This window comes from Scardinius erythrophthalmus (assembly GCF_964197995.2).
Source record: "Scardinius erythrophthalmus genome assembly, chromosome: 22".
NCBI lineage: Eukaryota > Metazoa > Chordata > Actinopteri > Cypriniformes > Leuciscidae > Scardinius > Scardinius erythrophthalmus.
In genome coordinates this window covers 33,740,014-33,758,880 of record NC_138242.1, presented here as the reverse complement: position 1 = coordinate 33,758,880, position 18,867 = coordinate 33,740,014, and the positions used below count along the sequence as shown (strand labels likewise).

General features: G+C 39.5%; 1 protein-coding gene across 1 annotated transcript in view; it reads left to right on the top strand.

Moving 5' to 3' along the window:
- Positions 1 to 18,867, top strand: part of l3mbtl4 (L3MBTL histone methyl-lysine binding protein 4) — a 67,527-nt gene that overhangs the window by 30,385 nt on the left and 18,275 nt on the right. Inside the window, exons 2-11 of the mRNA XM_081352809.1 lie at positions 7,593 to 7,683; positions 8,503 to 8,592; positions 8,669 to 8,723; positions 9,428 to 9,516; positions 10,157 to 10,261; positions 11,594 to 11,729; positions 12,063 to 12,154; positions 12,284 to 12,435; positions 15,534 to 15,610; positions 16,332 to 16,417. Coding sequence (XP_081208935.1) covers positions 8,515 to 8,592; positions 8,669 to 8,723; positions 9,428 to 9,516; positions 10,157 to 10,261; positions 11,594 to 11,729; positions 12,063 to 12,154; positions 12,284 to 12,435; positions 15,534 to 15,610; positions 16,332 to 16,417 — 870 coding nt within the window. The 5' untranslated portion in view covers positions 7,593 to 7,683; positions 8,503 to 8,514. The remainder of the gene's footprint in view (positions 1 to 7,592; positions 7,684 to 8,502; positions 8,593 to 8,668; positions 8,724 to 9,427; positions 9,517 to 10,156; positions 10,262 to 11,593; positions 11,730 to 12,062; positions 12,155 to 12,283; positions 12,436 to 15,533; positions 15,611 to 16,331; positions 16,418 to 18,867) is intronic.

The following is an 18,867-nucleotide window of genomic DNA, read 5'->3' as shown; positions in this document are numbered from 1 at the left end:
AATGACGCAGGGACTTCAATGGGCAACCCGGTGATGGTGTGCGGTGAACGGCGTGCTCAGGAACCAGGAACAATAAACAATCCAGACGCGTGAACACACAACGAAGCAAATCCACGAAGACAGGAATCCACACGAGGAGATGAGAGCCACACACGGGAACAGGACACGACACCGGGGAAGCCACAACGATCTGACAACATGAGATGGGAATTACTGCACATATAAAGGGAACGGGGATTGAACACAGCTGGCAACAATGATCACCACAATGAGTAACCACACCCACACACACACAACACACACACACACATCAGTAATGAGACAGCCGATTCATGAACCGTGACATGGATGTGAACAGTGGTTGTGAACAGTGGTTGTGAACAGTGGTTGTGAACAGTGGATATGAACAGTGGTTGTGAACAGTGGTTGTGAACAGTGGTTGTGAACAGTGGTTGTGAACAGTGGTTGTGAACAGTGGTTGTGAACAGTGGTTGTGAACAGTGGATGTGAACAGTGGATGTGAACAGTGGTTGTGAACAGTGGATGTGAACAGTGGTTGTGAACAGTGGTTGTGAACAGTGGTTGTGAACAGTGGATATGAACAGTGGTTATGAACAGTGGTTGTGAACAGTGGATGTGAACAGTGGATGTGAACAGTGGTTATGAACAGTGGTTGTGAACAGTGGTTGTGAACAGTGGATATGAACAGTGGTTATGAACAGTGGTTATGAACAGTGGATATGAACAGTGGTTATGAACAGTGGTTATGAACAGTGGATATGAACAGTGGTTGTGAACAGTGGTTGTAAACAGTGGATATGAACAGTGGTTGTGAACAGTGGTTGTGAACAGTGGATATGAACAGTGGATGTGAACAGTGGTTGTGAACAGTGGTTGTGAACAGTGGATGTGAACAGTGGATGTGAACAGTGGTTGTGAACAGTGGATATGAACAGTGGATATGAACAGTGGTTGTGAACAGTGGATGTGAACAGTGGATGTGAACAGTGGATATGAACAGTGGATATGAACAGTGGTTGTGAACAGTGGATGTGAACAGTGGTTGTGAACAGTGGTTTTGAACAGTGGTTGTGAACAGTGGATATGAACAGTGGTTGTGAACAGTGGTTGTGAACAGTGGTTATGAACAGTGGTTATGAACAGTGGTTATGAACAGTGGATATGAACAGTGGTTGTGAACAGTGGTTGTGAACAGTGGTTGTGAACAGTGGTTGTGAACAGTGGATATGAACAGTGGTTGTGAACAGTGGTTATGAACAGTGGTTATGAACAGTGGTTATGAACAGTGGATGTGAACAGTGGTTGTGAACAGTGGTTGTGAACAGTGGTTATGAACAGTGGTTGTGAACAGTGGTTGTGAACAGTGGTTGTGAACAGTGGTTGTGAACAGTGGATATGAACAGTGGTTGTGAACAGTGGTTATGAACAGTGGTTATGAACAGTGGTTATGAACAGTGGTTATGAACAGTGGATATGAACAGTGGTTGTGAACAGTGGTTGTGAACAGTGGTTATGAACAGTGGATGTGAACAGTGGTTATGAACAGTGGATGTGAACAGTGGTTGTGAACAGTGGTTGTGAACAGTGGTTGTGAACAGTGGATGTGAACAGTGGATGTGAACAGTGGATGTGAACAGTGGATGTGAACAGTGGATGTGAACAGTGGATGTGAACAGTGGTTGTGAACAGTGGTTATGAACAGTGGTTATGAACAGTGGATGTGAACAGTGGATGTGAACAGTGGTTGTGAACAGTGGTTATGAACAGTGGTTATGAACAGTGGTTATGAACAGTGGATATGAACAGTGGATATGAACCGAGATTCACGTGTTTGCTCTTGTTTCAGCGCTTCATAAAGCTGGAGCGATCGCATGTTTGATGTCTCAGACTGATAGAGATCTGCGTGTGATCTGTGGTTTGTGCTTTGCTTCATGTATTTGAAATGTTTCTCTTCTCTTCCTCTACAGACGTTTAGTGTGTTTATTACGTTTAATCGTGTGTTTAAATAGTTCCTCACGTGCTTTAGTGAATATTAATCCTCTCTGAACGTCTCTGAGATTCAAATCACAGGAGTTTTGCTCTGGCGCTCGTGTTCAAATCATTAAACCTTCATTAAAAGGGTCAAAACTCTCATTCAAACCTTTCTTCTGTGGAGATGGTTTTGAGAAGCGAATCAACCAGTTCAAAAAGATCTGAATCCAAAGATTGATTTGTTCATAAATCAGATGAACTGACTCTAAAGAGTCACATGACTTGAGTCCCTGTAAATGAGTCATTTGTTGTGATGCTTGATGGGGCTTTTGTATCTTGAACACTTCAGTCCCTCTTCCAGCTCGTGCTTCAAAACTTCTCCTTTCCACAGAAGAAAGAAACTCCGACAGGATTGATGATGTCTGAGTGAACTGTTCGCTCGGATCTGTCTGTGTGTGTGAGCGTCTGAGAATGACGGATTCACTCCACAATATTTCCATTGTTTGTGATTTCAATGGGAGGAAAGAAAAGCGTGGTTTGTGTGTGACAGAAATATCAGCGAGTTCTGCTGACGTGGACGCTTGTTTTCCTGAAGGCCTGCGAGAGTGAAGCATGCTGGGAGATTCTGCTATATCACATTCTGGGAAAAGATGTTGCTCACTGTTTCCATGTGGACGAAACTGAGATTCAGAAGAGACGTTAGATGTGATTAATCGTTAAAAGAACACAATCCTGATTCAAACACTAATGCGATCTTATTCCTAAATGAAAGTGATTCGTCTCTGTCCATGAAACCGTCAGATCCGTGTTCTGATCCAGAGAGAGACGTTGTCAAGTATTTATAAAAAGCTTTTCAGCACACAGTATCATCATATGTGCTACAATAATTCAGAACTGGGATAAAAATTTAGAGTTCAGAAATAAACACTGATGTCAGAATTTATTATTTGTCATTGAATTATTCATTCAAGAGATTCGTTCAGAAACGCTGATTCATCCAGTAATGAAACGAGCATTTATGAGTGAGTCATTGAATCATTCACTCAAACCGATTTTTTAAATATAACTCATTCAAATTAATTTAACATTTTAAATAGATGGCAGCAATTAACATTTAGTCAGAACCTCTATGAACTTCCATGTTTGAAACAAAATCATGATTTTCAGTTTCCAGAACCATGCAGCTCAGTCTAAATATTTAGCTGTAGCTTTTACTTTTTAGATTTTTAGTTTTCATGATAATTTTAGTTAAATTTTTTGTCATTTTTGTAAAAAAATTTGTTTATTTTTATTAGTGTTTTTTTTATATTGCAATAGAGGTTTAATTTATTTTTATTTCTATTTTATTTGTATTTATCTCCATTTAATAAATGTAGTGCTTCAATTTAAACTTATTTCAGTTTATTGTCAAAACAACATTTCTAATTTTCATTACTTGAAAAAGTTTACGTTTTTTCAAGTAATATTTAATTTTATTTTGATGCTCTATTTCAATGAACAAAACCATTTTGAATAGTTTATTTGAGTGTGTTAGTTTAATATCGAGATGAATTGAGTTTCTGGTCTTATGTTGATGTCAGCTCCGGCTTCATGGCTCTTTACTGGTTTATTTATTTTTTAATGCTGCTTTGTGTTTTTGTGCAGAAACACACTGAATAATTCATGTTTCTCTCTGCGACACACACACTCCTTATACCGTGGAATTACTTCTCTTTTCATTTTAGCCGGAGTTTTAGTGATTGAAGGAAATAACCGTCATGTGGACATCATCATCTGACAGACTGACCTCAAAAACAAGCGTTTCGATGAGCAAAGAGGAATACAGTAGAGTCGTCTAATGGCAAAACTGACTTCTTCACTAACATAGTTAACATAGTAAAAGCAACAATTAAAAACAAATTTAAAAAAAAGTTGCCACAGCCATTATTCATTTTACATTCATACAATAATATTGAATATCTGCACACTTTTCTGACTGCATTTGATAGCTTGAAAAAGTAAAGTACACAGTATTGGATAGTTTTCTCTATTAAGAATTTAGCAAGCAAACAATTTTTTTCCCTATTTTCAAATTTAGTAAATAGGCAAGTTGAAGAAAAAAGACAAAATCTACATGGACTTTAATATTGCACTGAAATAATATTTGAATAGTCATATTGCGTAGTTTTATTTGTGCTGATAATGCAATGAAACAGACTGTCAATCAAAGAAATTAAAAACAAATGCAAAAACGAGAAAACCAGTGAAATATCAATAACTGATTGTTTTAGTGAATCTATTCTTTTTCCTGTCAGCTTTTTGTTTTTCTATGCCTTTTTTTTATTTTTTTTTGCATTGTAAAATAAAACCTGTGGCTGTAGTTTGTCAGATAAATACCTGAACCCAAGTTTAGCGTTTCGTTCTTCCCTCATATTTAAAATATTGCCAAAAAATATATGAAATATTTTCCTCATAATGTGATAGTTTATATAACTTTTTACAAATATTTTTATTATATTTAATATTATTATATATACTATATACTATTATGTTTTTTTATAATAATATTCTATTATTCTATACTATTATAGTTATATTATATTTAAAATATTCTTTATTGCCTTATTATATTTATATTATGTTTAAAAGCATGTCTATACAAAAATTTAAAAGTGTGTTTTATAGATCTGGATTAGTAATTTAAATCTTAAAAAGACATGGCTATTTTTTAATGAATATATATTTTATCAGGTAAAAATTCAATTAAAAGCACAATTTATATATTTTTTAATTTCTTATTTCTGATATGCAGTAAATCCTGAATGACTGGAAAAGTTAAAAAGAGCAGAACGTTCAGCTGGAAATCCTTAAATATAAATGTTGGTTTTTGTGATTTTAAAAGAACTTTTGAAAGCGAAGTGAATCAGCCTGAAGATTCGTTCAGATGTTTGTCTGATGTTTGTCGGTGTTTCGTGTGTTTCGTCAGTTTGTGAATCATAATCTCTCTGGATCTGTTGGTAATTCCAGTGATCTCATCAATCCTGACCGAATCTGTGACTCGCGTCTGGTGTTTTCATCTCGTTCGTTCCTTCACGCTCATCAGGGACTTTCAGAAGATCCTCCATCTCAGTCAGTCTGCAGTCTTCAGTTTCCAGTCTTCAGTCTCCAGTCTTCAGTCTTTAGTCTTCAGTCCGTCTCCAGTCTTTAGTCTTCAGTCTGTCTTCAGTCTTTAGTGTATAGTCTTCAGCCTGTCTTCAGTCTGTCTTCAGTCTTCAGTCTGTCTTCAGTCTTCAGTCTGTCTTCAGTCTTCAGTCTGTCTTTAGTCTTCAGCCTGTCTTCAGTCTGTCTTCAGTCTTCAGTCTTCAGTCTTTAGTCTTTAGTCTTCAGTCTTCAGTCTTTAGTCTTCAGTCTTCAGCTTGTCTTCAGTCTTCAGTCTGTCTTTAGTCTTCAGCCTGTCTTCAGTCTTCAGTCTGTCTTCAGTCTTCAGTCTGTCTTTAGTCTTCAGCCTGTCTTCAGTCTTTAGTCTTTAGTCTTTAGTCTTCAGTCTTCAGTCTTTAGTCTTTAGTCTTCAGTCTTCAGCCTGTCTTCAGTCTGTCTTCAGTCTGTCTTTATGGCTAGTTCACACTACAGGATTTTAAGCCCGATTTAATCCCGATTTGCAAGTTAACGAGCTCGCCGACAGGTCGGGCTGTAATCGCGTGCAAATCTGCGGATGATCCGCGCTCGCCAATCTTTAAGTGTGAAATACTTAAGGACGCATCAGAAACGCTCGCTGACACATCGCCGCCGCGTCGCCAACGCCAGCCAAAAATCCGGAGCTGTCGGCCGACTCGATAGCCTGTGGTGTCACGTGTCGAGCAACAGCCAATGATCAGCTTGTTATGACATTACAAAGCCTTTTGTATTTGTAACCATCGTTGCCAAACCACAACAGGCTCTGCTTTTTCATTATAATGTTTTACTCACCTCCAGCTCTCTCTGACAGACAATCCCTGCTGCCCGCGTGTGCTTATCCATCCGTTCACCCATATTCTTTTTTATTTTCGGTGCTCTAAACAGATCATTGCGCAAACAATATATATATATATATATATATATATATATATATATATATATATATATATATATTTTTTTTTTTTTTTTTTTGCCAATTTTGTCCCGCCGTCCATTTTCAAATACAATGCGCCATTTCCCATTCCACTTCTTGCGCATGTTTTCGTGACAAAATGTGGTTTTGGGACCGGAGAGAGTCATTGGGTGACAGAGTTGTTGTCAGCTCGTGTAGTGTGTAACCCCCTGTTGCAGATCATTTACGTAGTGTCACACAGTGCGAACACCACAACGACTTCAAGACTCCAGAGCAAGTCATGTAGTCTAAACAGCACAGCGATCTGCTGACGTTTAAAGTTGTGTAGTGTGAACTAGGCATCAGGGACTTTCAGAAGATCCTCCATCTCAGTCAGTCTTCAGTCTCCAGTCTCCAGTCTTTAGTCTTTATTGTTCAGTCTTCAGTCTTTATTCTTCAGTCTTTATTCTTCAGTCTTTATTCTTCAGTCTTTAGTCTTTATTCTTCAGTCTTCAGTCAGTCTTCAGTCTTTAGTCTTTATTCTTCAGTCTTCAGTCAGTCTTTAGTCTTTATTCTTCAGTCTTTATTCTTTAGTCTTTATTCTTCGGTCTTCAGTCAGTCTTCAGTCTTTAGTCTTTATTCTTCAGTCTTCAGTCAGTCTTCAGTCAGTCTTTAGTCTTCAGTCAGTCTTCAGTCAGTCTTTAGTCTTCAGTCAGTCTTCAGTCTTCAGTCAGTCTTTAGTCTTCAGTCTTCAGTCTTCAGTCTCCTGTCTCCAGTAGAGCCAGCTGTGTTTCACTGTTCAGTTTGATTTCCATTCACAAGCTTGCGATTCGATTCAGTTCTGATTTGATCTGATTCGATGTCGATTGGATATCAGGTACAGTGTTTTTTTCTCAAGGACAGAAATCTTAAATCTTAAAACGTCAAATTAATAACTTTTTAATCACATAATTATGCTTCTCGTTTTTTTAAACAAACGTTTAAGCGGTGGCTGTCATAAACACTTGTTTATATGTCGGATTTATTCAAACTTAAATATTGAAGAACAGGAAAAGTGAAAATATGAATATGTAAATGTATCAGAACGCTCCTTTCTTGAGTTATTTTTCTAGCTGACTATCGAGGTTATGGTCACTGAATGGTTTTAAATGTGACGTGACATTATTGTTCTCCAGCTGTTTCACTGACATCTTTCTGTGGTTGAAACACTGATATCTTGAGACATGATTCACTTCAGGAAGTTGTTCTGAATCTTTCAACATTCCTTCTGATGTTCATTGACGTTTATCTGAGATGATCGGTTCACGAGTCTTGCCGTATTAAAGAGACACAAACACACATTATAAAATGGACAGTATTTGAAAGCTGAGACTGTTTGACATCAGAAGTATTACAGATTATTGTGATTATTGGATGGCAGTGGAAGTTTTGTTCATGTTTGATGGAGGATTTATTTCCACAGATGTCAGAATCATTTCCACACGCGTCTGTTTCATTCGTTCTGATGGATGAGTCTGTGAAACGGCAGTAATCTGATGTTGATGGTCTCTTTCAGGTCCTGTGAATGTGTGCTCTGGTCATGGACAGATGAAGCATGTGTTTGAGTCGGACGCTTGCGGGATGAAACCCTGACCGGATATCAGCCGGTCAGTTTATTTATTATGGACTCATGATGATGCCGGAGCTTTATTTGTGTTATGAAATATGAACAGATTCATCACAGCTAGAGATCATGTTTATTTACTCACGGGTCAAAATGTGAAACTAAAGTCATGAAATGGCTTTGTGCAATTATCAAATCAAAAAGGCTGGGATTTATTTCAGTAAATATATGCACAAAGTCTTTTTAGGTTGTAATACAATACAACCTCGGTAATACATTTATATAAATGTTTACATTTAATATGTTTATACATTTGTTGTCAACACAAGAAACTCCCTGCTGTTTTCTGACACAAATGGTCTACGGTTTAATGTTTGAAAATAAGAAAATTAAGACATAAAGATTAGTAGATGTACTGAAAAAATAAATATATATATAATTTAAATACTCTATTACTTAATTTTACATTACTGTAGTAATAGTTCTTATTGTGTTCAATTTATTTGATAATAATAGTAATGATAATTAATAAATTATAGTTATGTGGTTTAAAATATGGTTTAAAATTGTTTGAAAAATGAAGTGATAACATTCACAGCTTTAATGCAATTAAATGCATACAGCAAATGTATGATAATGATTTCTGGAGGATCATGTGACAGTGAAGTAATAATGATGCTGAAAATTCAGCTTTGATCACAGGAATAAATTACACTTTACTGTATATTCACATAGAAAACCGCTGATTTACATTACAGTAATATTTCACTGTTTTTACTATATTTTTGATGAAACATGCGCAGCTCTGAGCAGAAGACACTGAGTCTAATGCTCTGATGACGAGGGTTGTTTGTGTCCGTAGAGTCGATCTCTAATGATGCAGAGCGACGACCGCAAGAGAAAGAAACCGAGTTTGAACCCCAGAAGCGTATCGGAAGAGTACAGTCTGCGTGTGAGTACCTTGACCTCTGACCTCCGACCTCTGACCTCCAGCGAATCAGTGACGAGACTTTGTTCTTCCTCCTCAGGAGCGACCGAAAGACGACGCCACCAAGATGAAGAATAAAGTTTCCACTTCACAAGGTAAAAATGAATTCTGTATCTGAAATAGTCATAAGAAACACACGTTCCCGTCCGCTTTTTCAGCGGCGTTTGTTCCGGAAGTATTTTTTTCCATTAATTTTTCCCATAGGGATTTAAAAAAAGTCATAAACCAGCTATGAGGAGAATCACAGCATTACAAACTTTGATTTGAAGCAAAAAAGAAAGAACTACAAGAAAGAACTACAAGCTTGGCGAAATATACAACTATTCATTTAAACGTGTTGATTATATAGGCCTATATTTAAAACAGTACATTTTAAGTTTATTGCAAAATATGCATCTATATACACATATTTAAATATTCTGAGACCGACTCGATTACGTCATTCACTCTTTTGCTTGTTTCGACTCTCTAATTGGTGGAATTTTCTGCACAGCATCATGGGAAATGTAGTTTTTCAGCACAAATTCCAATGATTTTTTCTTTAAATGAGATGAAATAATGTGGGCTGACGGCTTCAACAGAAGCAAAACCCATCGATTAACAACCTCGTCGCTCGCGGTAAGGCTGTCTTCGTTAAAGATCTGTTTCCCTGTGGAGAAAATGAAGTGCTTTACTTCCGGAAGCGAGTGTTATTGCTAGTGCACTCCATCTGTAACTCTCTGACAGCAGCGATGTTTGTTGTATTGTATGTTTTGAAAAATTGTGTGTGTGTGTGTGTGTGTGTGTGTGTGTGTGTCAGCAGTGAGTGGGAAGAAGAAGCCGTGGTCCTGGGATCAGTATCTGGAGGACGAGAGAGCCGAAGCAGCGCCTCTGGAGCTCTTCACTGAGGTACAACTGACGATGATGATGATGATGATGATAATTAGACATGCTTTTTGATTAATAAACCAATTAAATCAGAAACAAAAAAACTATGAAAATGAAACGACGACTCGATACCAAGAATCAACTCTTCCAGATGTTTGACCGATCGTTTATCTCCTGACCTGCACTCATGATGCTGAAGTTATTGGTTTGATTCGCATTAACTGAAACTTAAACCCTGAATGGATAAAAGCATCTGCCAAATGCAGAAATGTTATGGCTGTTCTAGACTAGATTGTAATGGAGGATAAATATTACATGAAACATATTGTGTAAATGTTTTCACTTTCTAACGTGATAAAAATATGAGGCTGGCTGTGATTTGGTTTCTATGGAAGCTTGTGTGAGTGTGTGAGAGTGTGAGAGTGTGAGTGAGTGAGTGTGTGAGTGAGTTTGTTTGAGTGTGTATGTGTATGAGTGTGTATGGTGTGTGTGTGTGTGTGTATGAGTGAGTGAGTTTGTTTGAGTGTGTGTGTGTCTGTGTGTGTGTGAGATCATAAAGCGCTGGTGTCCTGGTCTGTCCTGAACTGGAACACAGACGTTCAGAGGCACTGAAGCATCGGCTCCTTCGTGTCTTTGAACTCTGTGGTTTGGGCTCTTCTAGTTCCAGGCGTTCCCGAACTGCAGGAACGGATTTAAGGTCGGGATGAGGCTGGAAGGGATCGACCCGCTGCATCCGTCCATGTTCTGTGTGCTGTCAGTGGCCGAGGTCAGAAACACTCACTTTAACACCAGTATTGACTCCGGTACCAAGTCTTTGAGCGCGCTGTTGAGCGGAATCGTAAACGCCTCTGATTGGCCATTGTGTTCACGAGCTCATCGGACATGTCTGTGATTGGCCACAATGATCAGCGAATGGGAGTGTTTGAGAGCACAAGCAGGACCGGTCCGCTGATAGACGCCTGCTTTCAAACGCTCGCGTGTGTGTCTGTGTAAGCGCTCGCTGAAGAGCCTCAGTGTTGTGTATTTACAACATCTTTTTGAAGCGGTGATCATAGTAGCCAATCACAGGCATATCTGATGAGCTCATGAAAACAATAGCCAATCAGAGGTGTTTATGATTGCGCTCAAAGCGGCACATTTTTTGCAACATGTTTTTGCCTTTTTAGTCACAAACTCACTTTTCATTGAGTAAGACTTTGTATTTTGGTTTAAAGTCGCCCTGTAGTCAATCATTGTATGCATTAAAACTCATCTTTGATCACCAAAATGACATTTTTTAACGTTTTTCCTTGAAAAAAAATTCTTCATGCTTTATAATATTGTGAATGTAACTCGACACCCTTGCCTCATTTAGTATGCGGTTCTATGAATATGCAAATGAGCCCCGCCTCCACTCACTCACTCAGCTCAGAGATCCACTGGTTGACGATCACACGTTGATCTGATTGGTTACAAGGTAGTTTGTGACGTCAGAAACACCAGCGATTTCAAAGCGTGTGTTTGAGACTGTCTTTGGTTCACTGCAGTTTTAAGGAGGAAATACTCAGCAATGCTGTCGACTTATGAATTTACACATGCTTTGTGTTAAGGCATATTAAACACACCACATAGACACATAAACAACATTAAACGCTGGATTTACACCACAGGGGGACTTTAAAAATGTTTAGATATTTGTGCTAAAAAAAGTTTGCTTTCTATATTTTTACTCTTTCTTATACGGAAGTATTACAGCAAATATGTTGTTTAGATTTTTGCATGTGACATCAGAATACTGTAGATGAGAAGTTAACATGTAGGAATGAATGTTAATGGATGCATTTTTGCACAATCTTTAGATTAACTTTGGTTGATGTTCAGAGTAAAAAGACATACCTGTACTTATGACGCTACAGTTATTGATTTGATTGGCTGTGAATTTAAACCTTGAATGCAAGTCGATTTGGAATAAAGCGTCTGCCACATTCATAAATGCATAAAACAATGCAGAAATATACATAAAAATGGCACTGAATTTTAATTGCCTGTTTTGCCCAATATATGCTTGTTTTTGGGTCAGCTGAGACGCCTGTTGATTTGCTGATGCTTGTTGTTGAAGGTGATTGGCTTCCGCCTGCATCTCCGTATCGACGGGTACTCAGAGTGCTATGACTTCTGGGTAAACGCCGACTCTCCTGACATCAAACCGGTCGGATGGTGCGAGTCCACGGGACGCAAGCTTCATCCACCCAAAGGTTCGTTTAGAGTCAGATCTCCATCACCTGAACACACCGGCTGAGATGTTTATTCTCAACACGTCATGTGCCTGTTTAGTAACTTCTGGATAGATGGATAATAGATAGATAGATGATAGATAGATAGATAGATAGATAGGTAGATAGGTAGATAGATAGATAGATAGATAGATAGATAGATAGATAGATGATAGATAGATAGATAGATAGATAGATAGATAGATAGATAGATAGATAGATAGATAGATAGATAGATAGATAGATAGATAGATGGATGTGTAATTGAGCTCTTTTTCTCTTGTTTAATAATCCATTGTTGTCTCTCTCTGTCAGGTTACAAGCCGACCGAGTTTGACTGGGAGAAATATCTCCAGTCCTGTAACGCTCAAGCGGCTCCAAAGACCCTCTTCAGATCCCAGACCAGCGTAAGTCCACCAGACACCTTCTCCTCCGCAGGAATCACCGGCTGGAGTCTGATTGGTGTTTCCCCGTGATTGTCAGATCAGATCCAGATGTTCTCCAGATGTTCTCATGAAGGGTTTCTCTCCACACAGACTGCGAGCGCCTCCGGGTTTGAGGTGGGCATGAAGCTGGAGGCGGTGGACCGCAAGAACCCGTGTCTGGTGTGTGTGGCCAGCGTCGCCGACATCGTGGACAACAGATTCCTCGTTCACTTCGACAACTGGGACGACACGTACGACTACTGGTGAGTCCAGCCGCTTTACTTCTACTGCGCTCCATACAGTACAGGCGGATTACTGTACAGTACCTTTATTGTCATGATGGACGGACGGATGGATGGATGGACGGACGGACGGACGGACGGACGGACGGACGGATGGATGGACGGATGGATGGATGGACGGATGGATGGATGGACGGATGGATGGATGGACGGATGGATGGACGGATGGATGGATGGATGAACGGATGGATGGATGGATGGATGGATGGACGGATTAATGTATGGATAGATGGATGGATGGATGATAGATTATGGATGCAGGCCTGATAGCGCTCCGGCGCCACACCGGATTTCCGGCGTACAGACGTGTCTGCGAAAAAAAAAAAAAAATCTGGTTCGCGTGAGAGGCGCTTTGCTTTCACTAAACCACACCAGTAAGCCTACTTCAGCCAATCGGTAATAGGGTAGGCAGGGGCTGGTCTTGGGTTTTGGCCAATCAGATTGATTCAGCAGTCACTCCACGTGCAAATTTGTTTTGTGTTTCCCATACACTACGAATGTGTTTCCCACACTGGCAGCGCGATCGCCAAAGTCATGGAGTGCAGCTTTATGAAGCCAGGGGAAGACACCAAACTTGTCGATAAAGGTAGATCAAACTTGATGAAAAAATTATCGTGGCCTGATTTGAGGTAGCTCGCCAACAGGCCGTTCATATCGCGTCTATTGTGCGCTCAAGTTCATTCAAATGTAGGCGTGCGGTAAGCGGTAATAAGCGGTCTCATAATTGAAGCGACGTGCTCGTTTTTTCCATGTTTTTCGGCGGTGGAAATCCATTAGTCACTCAAACTTTTTTTAATTTCACTATTAATAATAAAAGATAAGCTAAAGTGCATTGTAAATGTCAGTAATTTATCTTTTTTTGATTCATTCTTTTCATAAATAATCATTTAAAGTCTGAAATATGTGAGGTTTATCTTTTTATTAAAAAAAAAAATTGTCAATACTTTTTGAACTTGTACATGTTAGTATAACATTTTGCAAGACACTTTTAAAATCTGGCTATCATTTTTAATGGCATTATTTTAATGTTTATGTAAACAAAAAGTGCATATTGATGCTTTTTTTATTTGTTATTTTCTGGTTTTCGACATAAAACTTGGTGAATTGATTTCATTGTGTAGTATTAGTACTTTTTCTACAGGATTCTGTGATAACGTCATAATTTTTGTCACTATAATCATGAAATGAAATGTTCATGCCATTTCATCTCTAGCTATGATCAACTGAAATCAACTAATTATGTGTTTTTTACAGTATAATATGCAAAGTACAATTTTCTATAAAAAAATTATATCTGATTCTGTTCTTTTCTCTGACACGCGTTGTTGATTGTGGAAGGTTACTAATGTGATTGCTTTATCTGTAAATTAAATAAATGCTTTTTCAATGACTGAATTCATTGAAATAAAATTAATTCTTCTATATGAATGCGTCGTAGGTCTTAAATTTCAATCTTTATGGTCTTAAAATGTCTTAAAATGGTCTTAAATTTGACTTACTCAAACCTGCTACTGTAATATAGGCTTGTATTGGGTTTGTTCATCTCATGTCAGAATGATGTCCATTTATATCCACAAAAGTCACAAGACTCTATCATTTAAGTGACTATTTATCAAAATGTTCTCATAGGGGAGCACACCCCTGGATCCCGCTTGACAATTATGTTAATCAGGGCATATATATTGGTTTAGGGGCCCGCTTACCTCCCAGGGAAAAAAAGTTCAGGCTCAGGATTTTTTTCTACTATCACCCATGTGGATGGATGAATGGATAGATGATAGGTATATATATACTGTATGTTACTATCACAATACCATAACTGTACTACTTGTAAAATTTATCATTGATCTGTGTGAAATATTAATATACATTAACAATATGAAAAGTGTCAAAACTGCTGAATGTGCAAACCCCTGATATAAACAAACATTCAACACATTATAAGAAGAGAAGCGATGAAAGAATGTAGAAATAAAGCCTGTGTGTAATGATGATTATTCATAAGAGATGCACAGATGATATATGAAAGCGTGATATTCATGGATGATTAATGGAGGTTGTGACTGTATTAGTGGAGTATCACATTAATATGCACGTCCACTTCTGCTTATGTAACGTGTGTTTATAACGACTGATTGATTCCAGTCTCACGCTCGTATGCAGTGATGCACGTCTGTGTTTTACATAAATCCACATTACCGCCGGGATTTGATTTGCTCATGAAAAGCCCTGAAGAGGAAGAGGAGGTAAAAATAGAGTCGGTCTCACACAGAGAGAGAGACGAGTGTGTGAGTGTGTGAGTGTGTTCTCAGAGCAGATATAAATGGATTAATGCAGAGAAATCATAAACTCTGTTCAGTGTGTGTTATGACTGTGTGTGTCCAGCAGGAGAAGCTCTCACACAGAGCGTTCAGGAAGATTTCATACAGTCCAACCAAACATTATTCAGACACCAGATATCATTTTTTATATTTTCACTAGTGTGATCAGGACACTATAGTTCAGTGATGTAAGTGAGAAGAGCAAAATAAAGTAAACTGTGACATATTACACCCAAATATTCTTCATACAGAGACTAAAATGATTGGGACACTTTGAGCTGATCATGTTTTGCTGAAGTGTGTTGTCTTTAATTGCTAATGCTCTTTTTACACACAGACTGAACACAATGACGCATTGCTTGGTGATTGGTTGAGCTAAACTGGTATTATCTAATTGTGTAGTTAAATTTAACAGCTGACAGATATTCAACATAATTCATGTGTGAGACAGTCTAACAGAAGGACGGACAAAACCAGTCAAATATCAACTGAGTTCTGCTCATATTTTATTACCATTTTCATAACTATAGTGAATAAACTGTGATAATGTGAGAATGGTGTTTGAATAAATGTAGGTTTGACTGTATATGATTTGTCTTATAATATGCATGAAACGAGAAGCAAAGCCCTCACACACTGTAGACACACATGCTGGTTTCAGAAACCCTGGGTAAACGCCTGCTGTTATTGGTTGCACGGCAGAAAGTGCTGATGATGTCCTGATGTTTGTTTGGTCAGGTGTGACGCGAGCAGTCCTCATATTCACCCGGTGGGCTGGTGTCAGGATCACGGGCGCCCACTCACTGCACCTCAGGGTGAGTATAGACCTTACAGGACCCAGAGGACCGCTCAGCTCAGCTCAGTTCAGTTCAGTTCAGCTCAATTCAGTTATTTGTATAGTGCTTTTCACAATACACATCATTTCAAATGCGTGAGTCCATATAACAGTTTACAGTGATCTGTTATCAGAGGAAACTGTCTAAGTTTCCTAAATTCCTAAATTTAAACAATGTTATAATTTAAGGCAGAAACAATGAGCAAAACAAACAAAATAGCAAATAATAAGTGTATAGTATATATATATTTTTTTTTTTCTCAGAATTGCAAGTTTATAGTACGCAATTCTGAGAAAAATAGGATGTAAACTGACAATTTTGAGATAAAATGTCGCAATGTATGATGCAAATGTATCTTTTAAAATGTTTTATTCTGTAGCGGAAACAAGCTTCTATAATGATAGGTTCTCACACGACTGCGTTTAGCAGGACTTCTGAGGAGAGTGTGTGAGAGGAAAGCTCTGGTGTTTTTCCTGAATGATCCATCAGTGAAATCATCCGAGCGAGAGCGTTTGCCTTGAGGAATCCGATCTGACGTGACCTCGATTCACCACTGCACACGCTCTCTGTGTTTAAACTCAGATTTACACAACACTTCAGGGAACATCAGTGCCAATAAAGAGCTGTACGTACTGGTGTGTGTGTGTGTGTGTGTGTGTGTGTGTGTGTTTGTGTGTGATTGTGTGTTTCTGTGTTTTAGGACACCCCAATCCAGAGCATTTCATCTGGGACGATTACATGGAAGACACCAGCGCTTCTGCCGCTCCGAGTCAAGCCTTCTGTGTGGTGAGAGTGTGTTTCATAGCCGTGTATGTGTGTGTAACAGAGAGTGAGAGAGTGAGTGAGTGTGAGTGTGAGAGAGTGAGTGTGAGAGAGTGAGTGTGAGAGAGTGAGTGTGAGAGAGTGAGTGAGTGAGTGTATGAGTGTGTGTGTGTGAGTGAGTGAGTGAGTGAGTGAGTGAGTGAGAGTGTGAGAGTTAGTGAGTGAGTGAGAGTGTGAGAGTTAGTGAGTGAGTGAGTGAGTGAGTGAGTGTGAGTGTGAGTGTGAGAGTTAGTGAGTGAGTGAGTGAGTGAGTGTGAGTGTGAGAGTTAGTGAGTGAGTGAGAGTGAGTGAGTGAGTGTGAGAGAGAGTGAGTGTGAGTAAGTGTGAGAGTGTGAGTGTGAGAGAGTGAGTGAGTGTGTGTGAGAGTGAGTGTGAGTAAGTGTGAGAGTGTGAGTGTGAGAGAGTGAGTGTGAGAGAGTGAGTGTGAGAGAGTAAGTGTGTGTGAGTGAGTGAGTGAGTGAGTGAGTGAGTGAGTGTATGAGTGTGTGTGAGTGAGTGAGTGAGTGAGTGTATGAGTGTGTGTGAGTGAGTGAGTCAGTGAGTGAGAGTGAGTGTGAGTGAGAGTGAGTGAGAGTGAGTGAGAGTGAGTGTGTGAGTGTGTGAGTGTGAGAGTGAGTGTGTGTGAGAGTGAGTGAATGGGTGCGTGTGTGTGTGATTGAGAGAGTGAGTGTGAGAGAGTGAATGAGTGCGTGTGAGAGAGTGAGTGTGAGAGTGAGTGTGAGAGAGTGTGAGAGTGAGTGTGAGTGTGAGTGTGAGAGTGAGTGTGAGTGTGAGAGTGCGTGTAAGTGTGAGAGTGAGTGTGAGAGTGAGTGTGAGAGTGATTGTGAGTGTGAGAGTGAGTGTGAGAGTGAGAGTGAGTGTGAGAGTGAGAGTGAGAGTGAGTGTGAGAGTGAGTGTGAGAGTGAGTGTGAGAGTGAGTGTGAGAGTGAGTGTGAGAGTGAGTGTGAGAGTGAGTGTGAGAGTGAGTGTGAGAGTGAGTGTGAGTGTGAGAGTGAGTGTGAGAGTGAGTGTGAGAGTGAGTGTGAGAGTGAGTGTGAGTGTGAGAGTGAGTGTGAGAGTGAGTGTGAGAGTGAGTGTGAGAGTGAGTGTGAGAGTGAGTGTGAGAGTGAGTGTGAGAGTGAGAGTGAGTGTGAGAGTGAGTGTGAGAGTGAGTGTGAGAGTGAGTGTGAGAGTGAGTGTGTGTGAGTGTGAGAGTGAGTGTGAGAGTGAGTGTGAGAGTGAGTGTGAGTGTGAGTGTGAGAGTGAGTGTGAGTGTGAGAGTGAGTGTGAGAGTGAGTGTGAGAGTGAGTGTGAGAGTGAGAGTGAGTGTGAGAGTGAGTGTGAGTGTGAGAGTGAGTGTGAGAGTGAGTGTGAGAGTGAGTGTGAGAGTGAGTGTGAGAGTGAGTGTGAGAGTGAGTGTGAGTGTGAGAGTGAGTGTGAGAGTGAGTGTGAGAGTGAGAGTGAGTGTGAGAGTGAGTGTGAGAGTGAGTGTGAGTGTGAGAGTGCGTGTGAGAGTGCGTGTGAGAGTGCGTGTGAGTGTGAGAGTGCGTGTGAGAGTGAGTGGCCCTCATTTATCAAAAGTGCGTACACCAAATTTCCAGCGTACACCGGGCGTACACCCAAAACCACGGTGACTTTGAGATTTATCAATATGGACTTTGGCGTACGGCACGCTCAAATCCTACGCCAGCTCAGGAGGTGGTGTACGCACGTTTTGAGTGCGGGAATGCGCAGAAAAACAATTCCTAACACCACAAAACGCACTGACAAACTAAAAGATATGATATATTATGACCCACTGTAAAAAAAACAAAAAAACATAGTAATTATAAACTTCAATGTTTATTTTTGTGCAACATGGACTTCAATGTTTAATTTGTGTGACTTTACCAAATCATTTGAATTGTAGGCATATGTATTCCTTAAGTTGCGAGCCTGTGCGCTTTACCTGACGTTTCAAGCCTTGTTTATACTTTCGCCTGGCTCCGCAGCGCGAGTCTCCGCAGACTGCGCGCGCACCTCCCCAAACGGACGAGGCGTTTATACTCGACGCGCTCGCTGTTTTACTATTCTTTGAAACAATGGTTAGGCCAGGGTTAGGCCCGGCAGGTATGCACGGATTGGGTTTAGTAATGAAAGGCTTTCAATGACCAAAAAAATAATTCAGACTGACAAAATAATAAAAATGCCATTCTTCTTCTTTTAAATAATAATAATAATACAAATAATAATAACGACATTCTTCTTCTAAATAACAATAAGCGTCATTAATAATAAAAATCTAGAAATCAATTTTGTTTCTTTCCACTTCCCTGGTTTCGCTTTCTCTTTCTCAAAGAAGTTTCTCTTTAATTTGCCGTCTTCCGTGTGTCCATGGCGTAAAATGAGGGCGTGGGGGGAGCGGATACTTGAATATATAGGGGCGTGTTATTCTA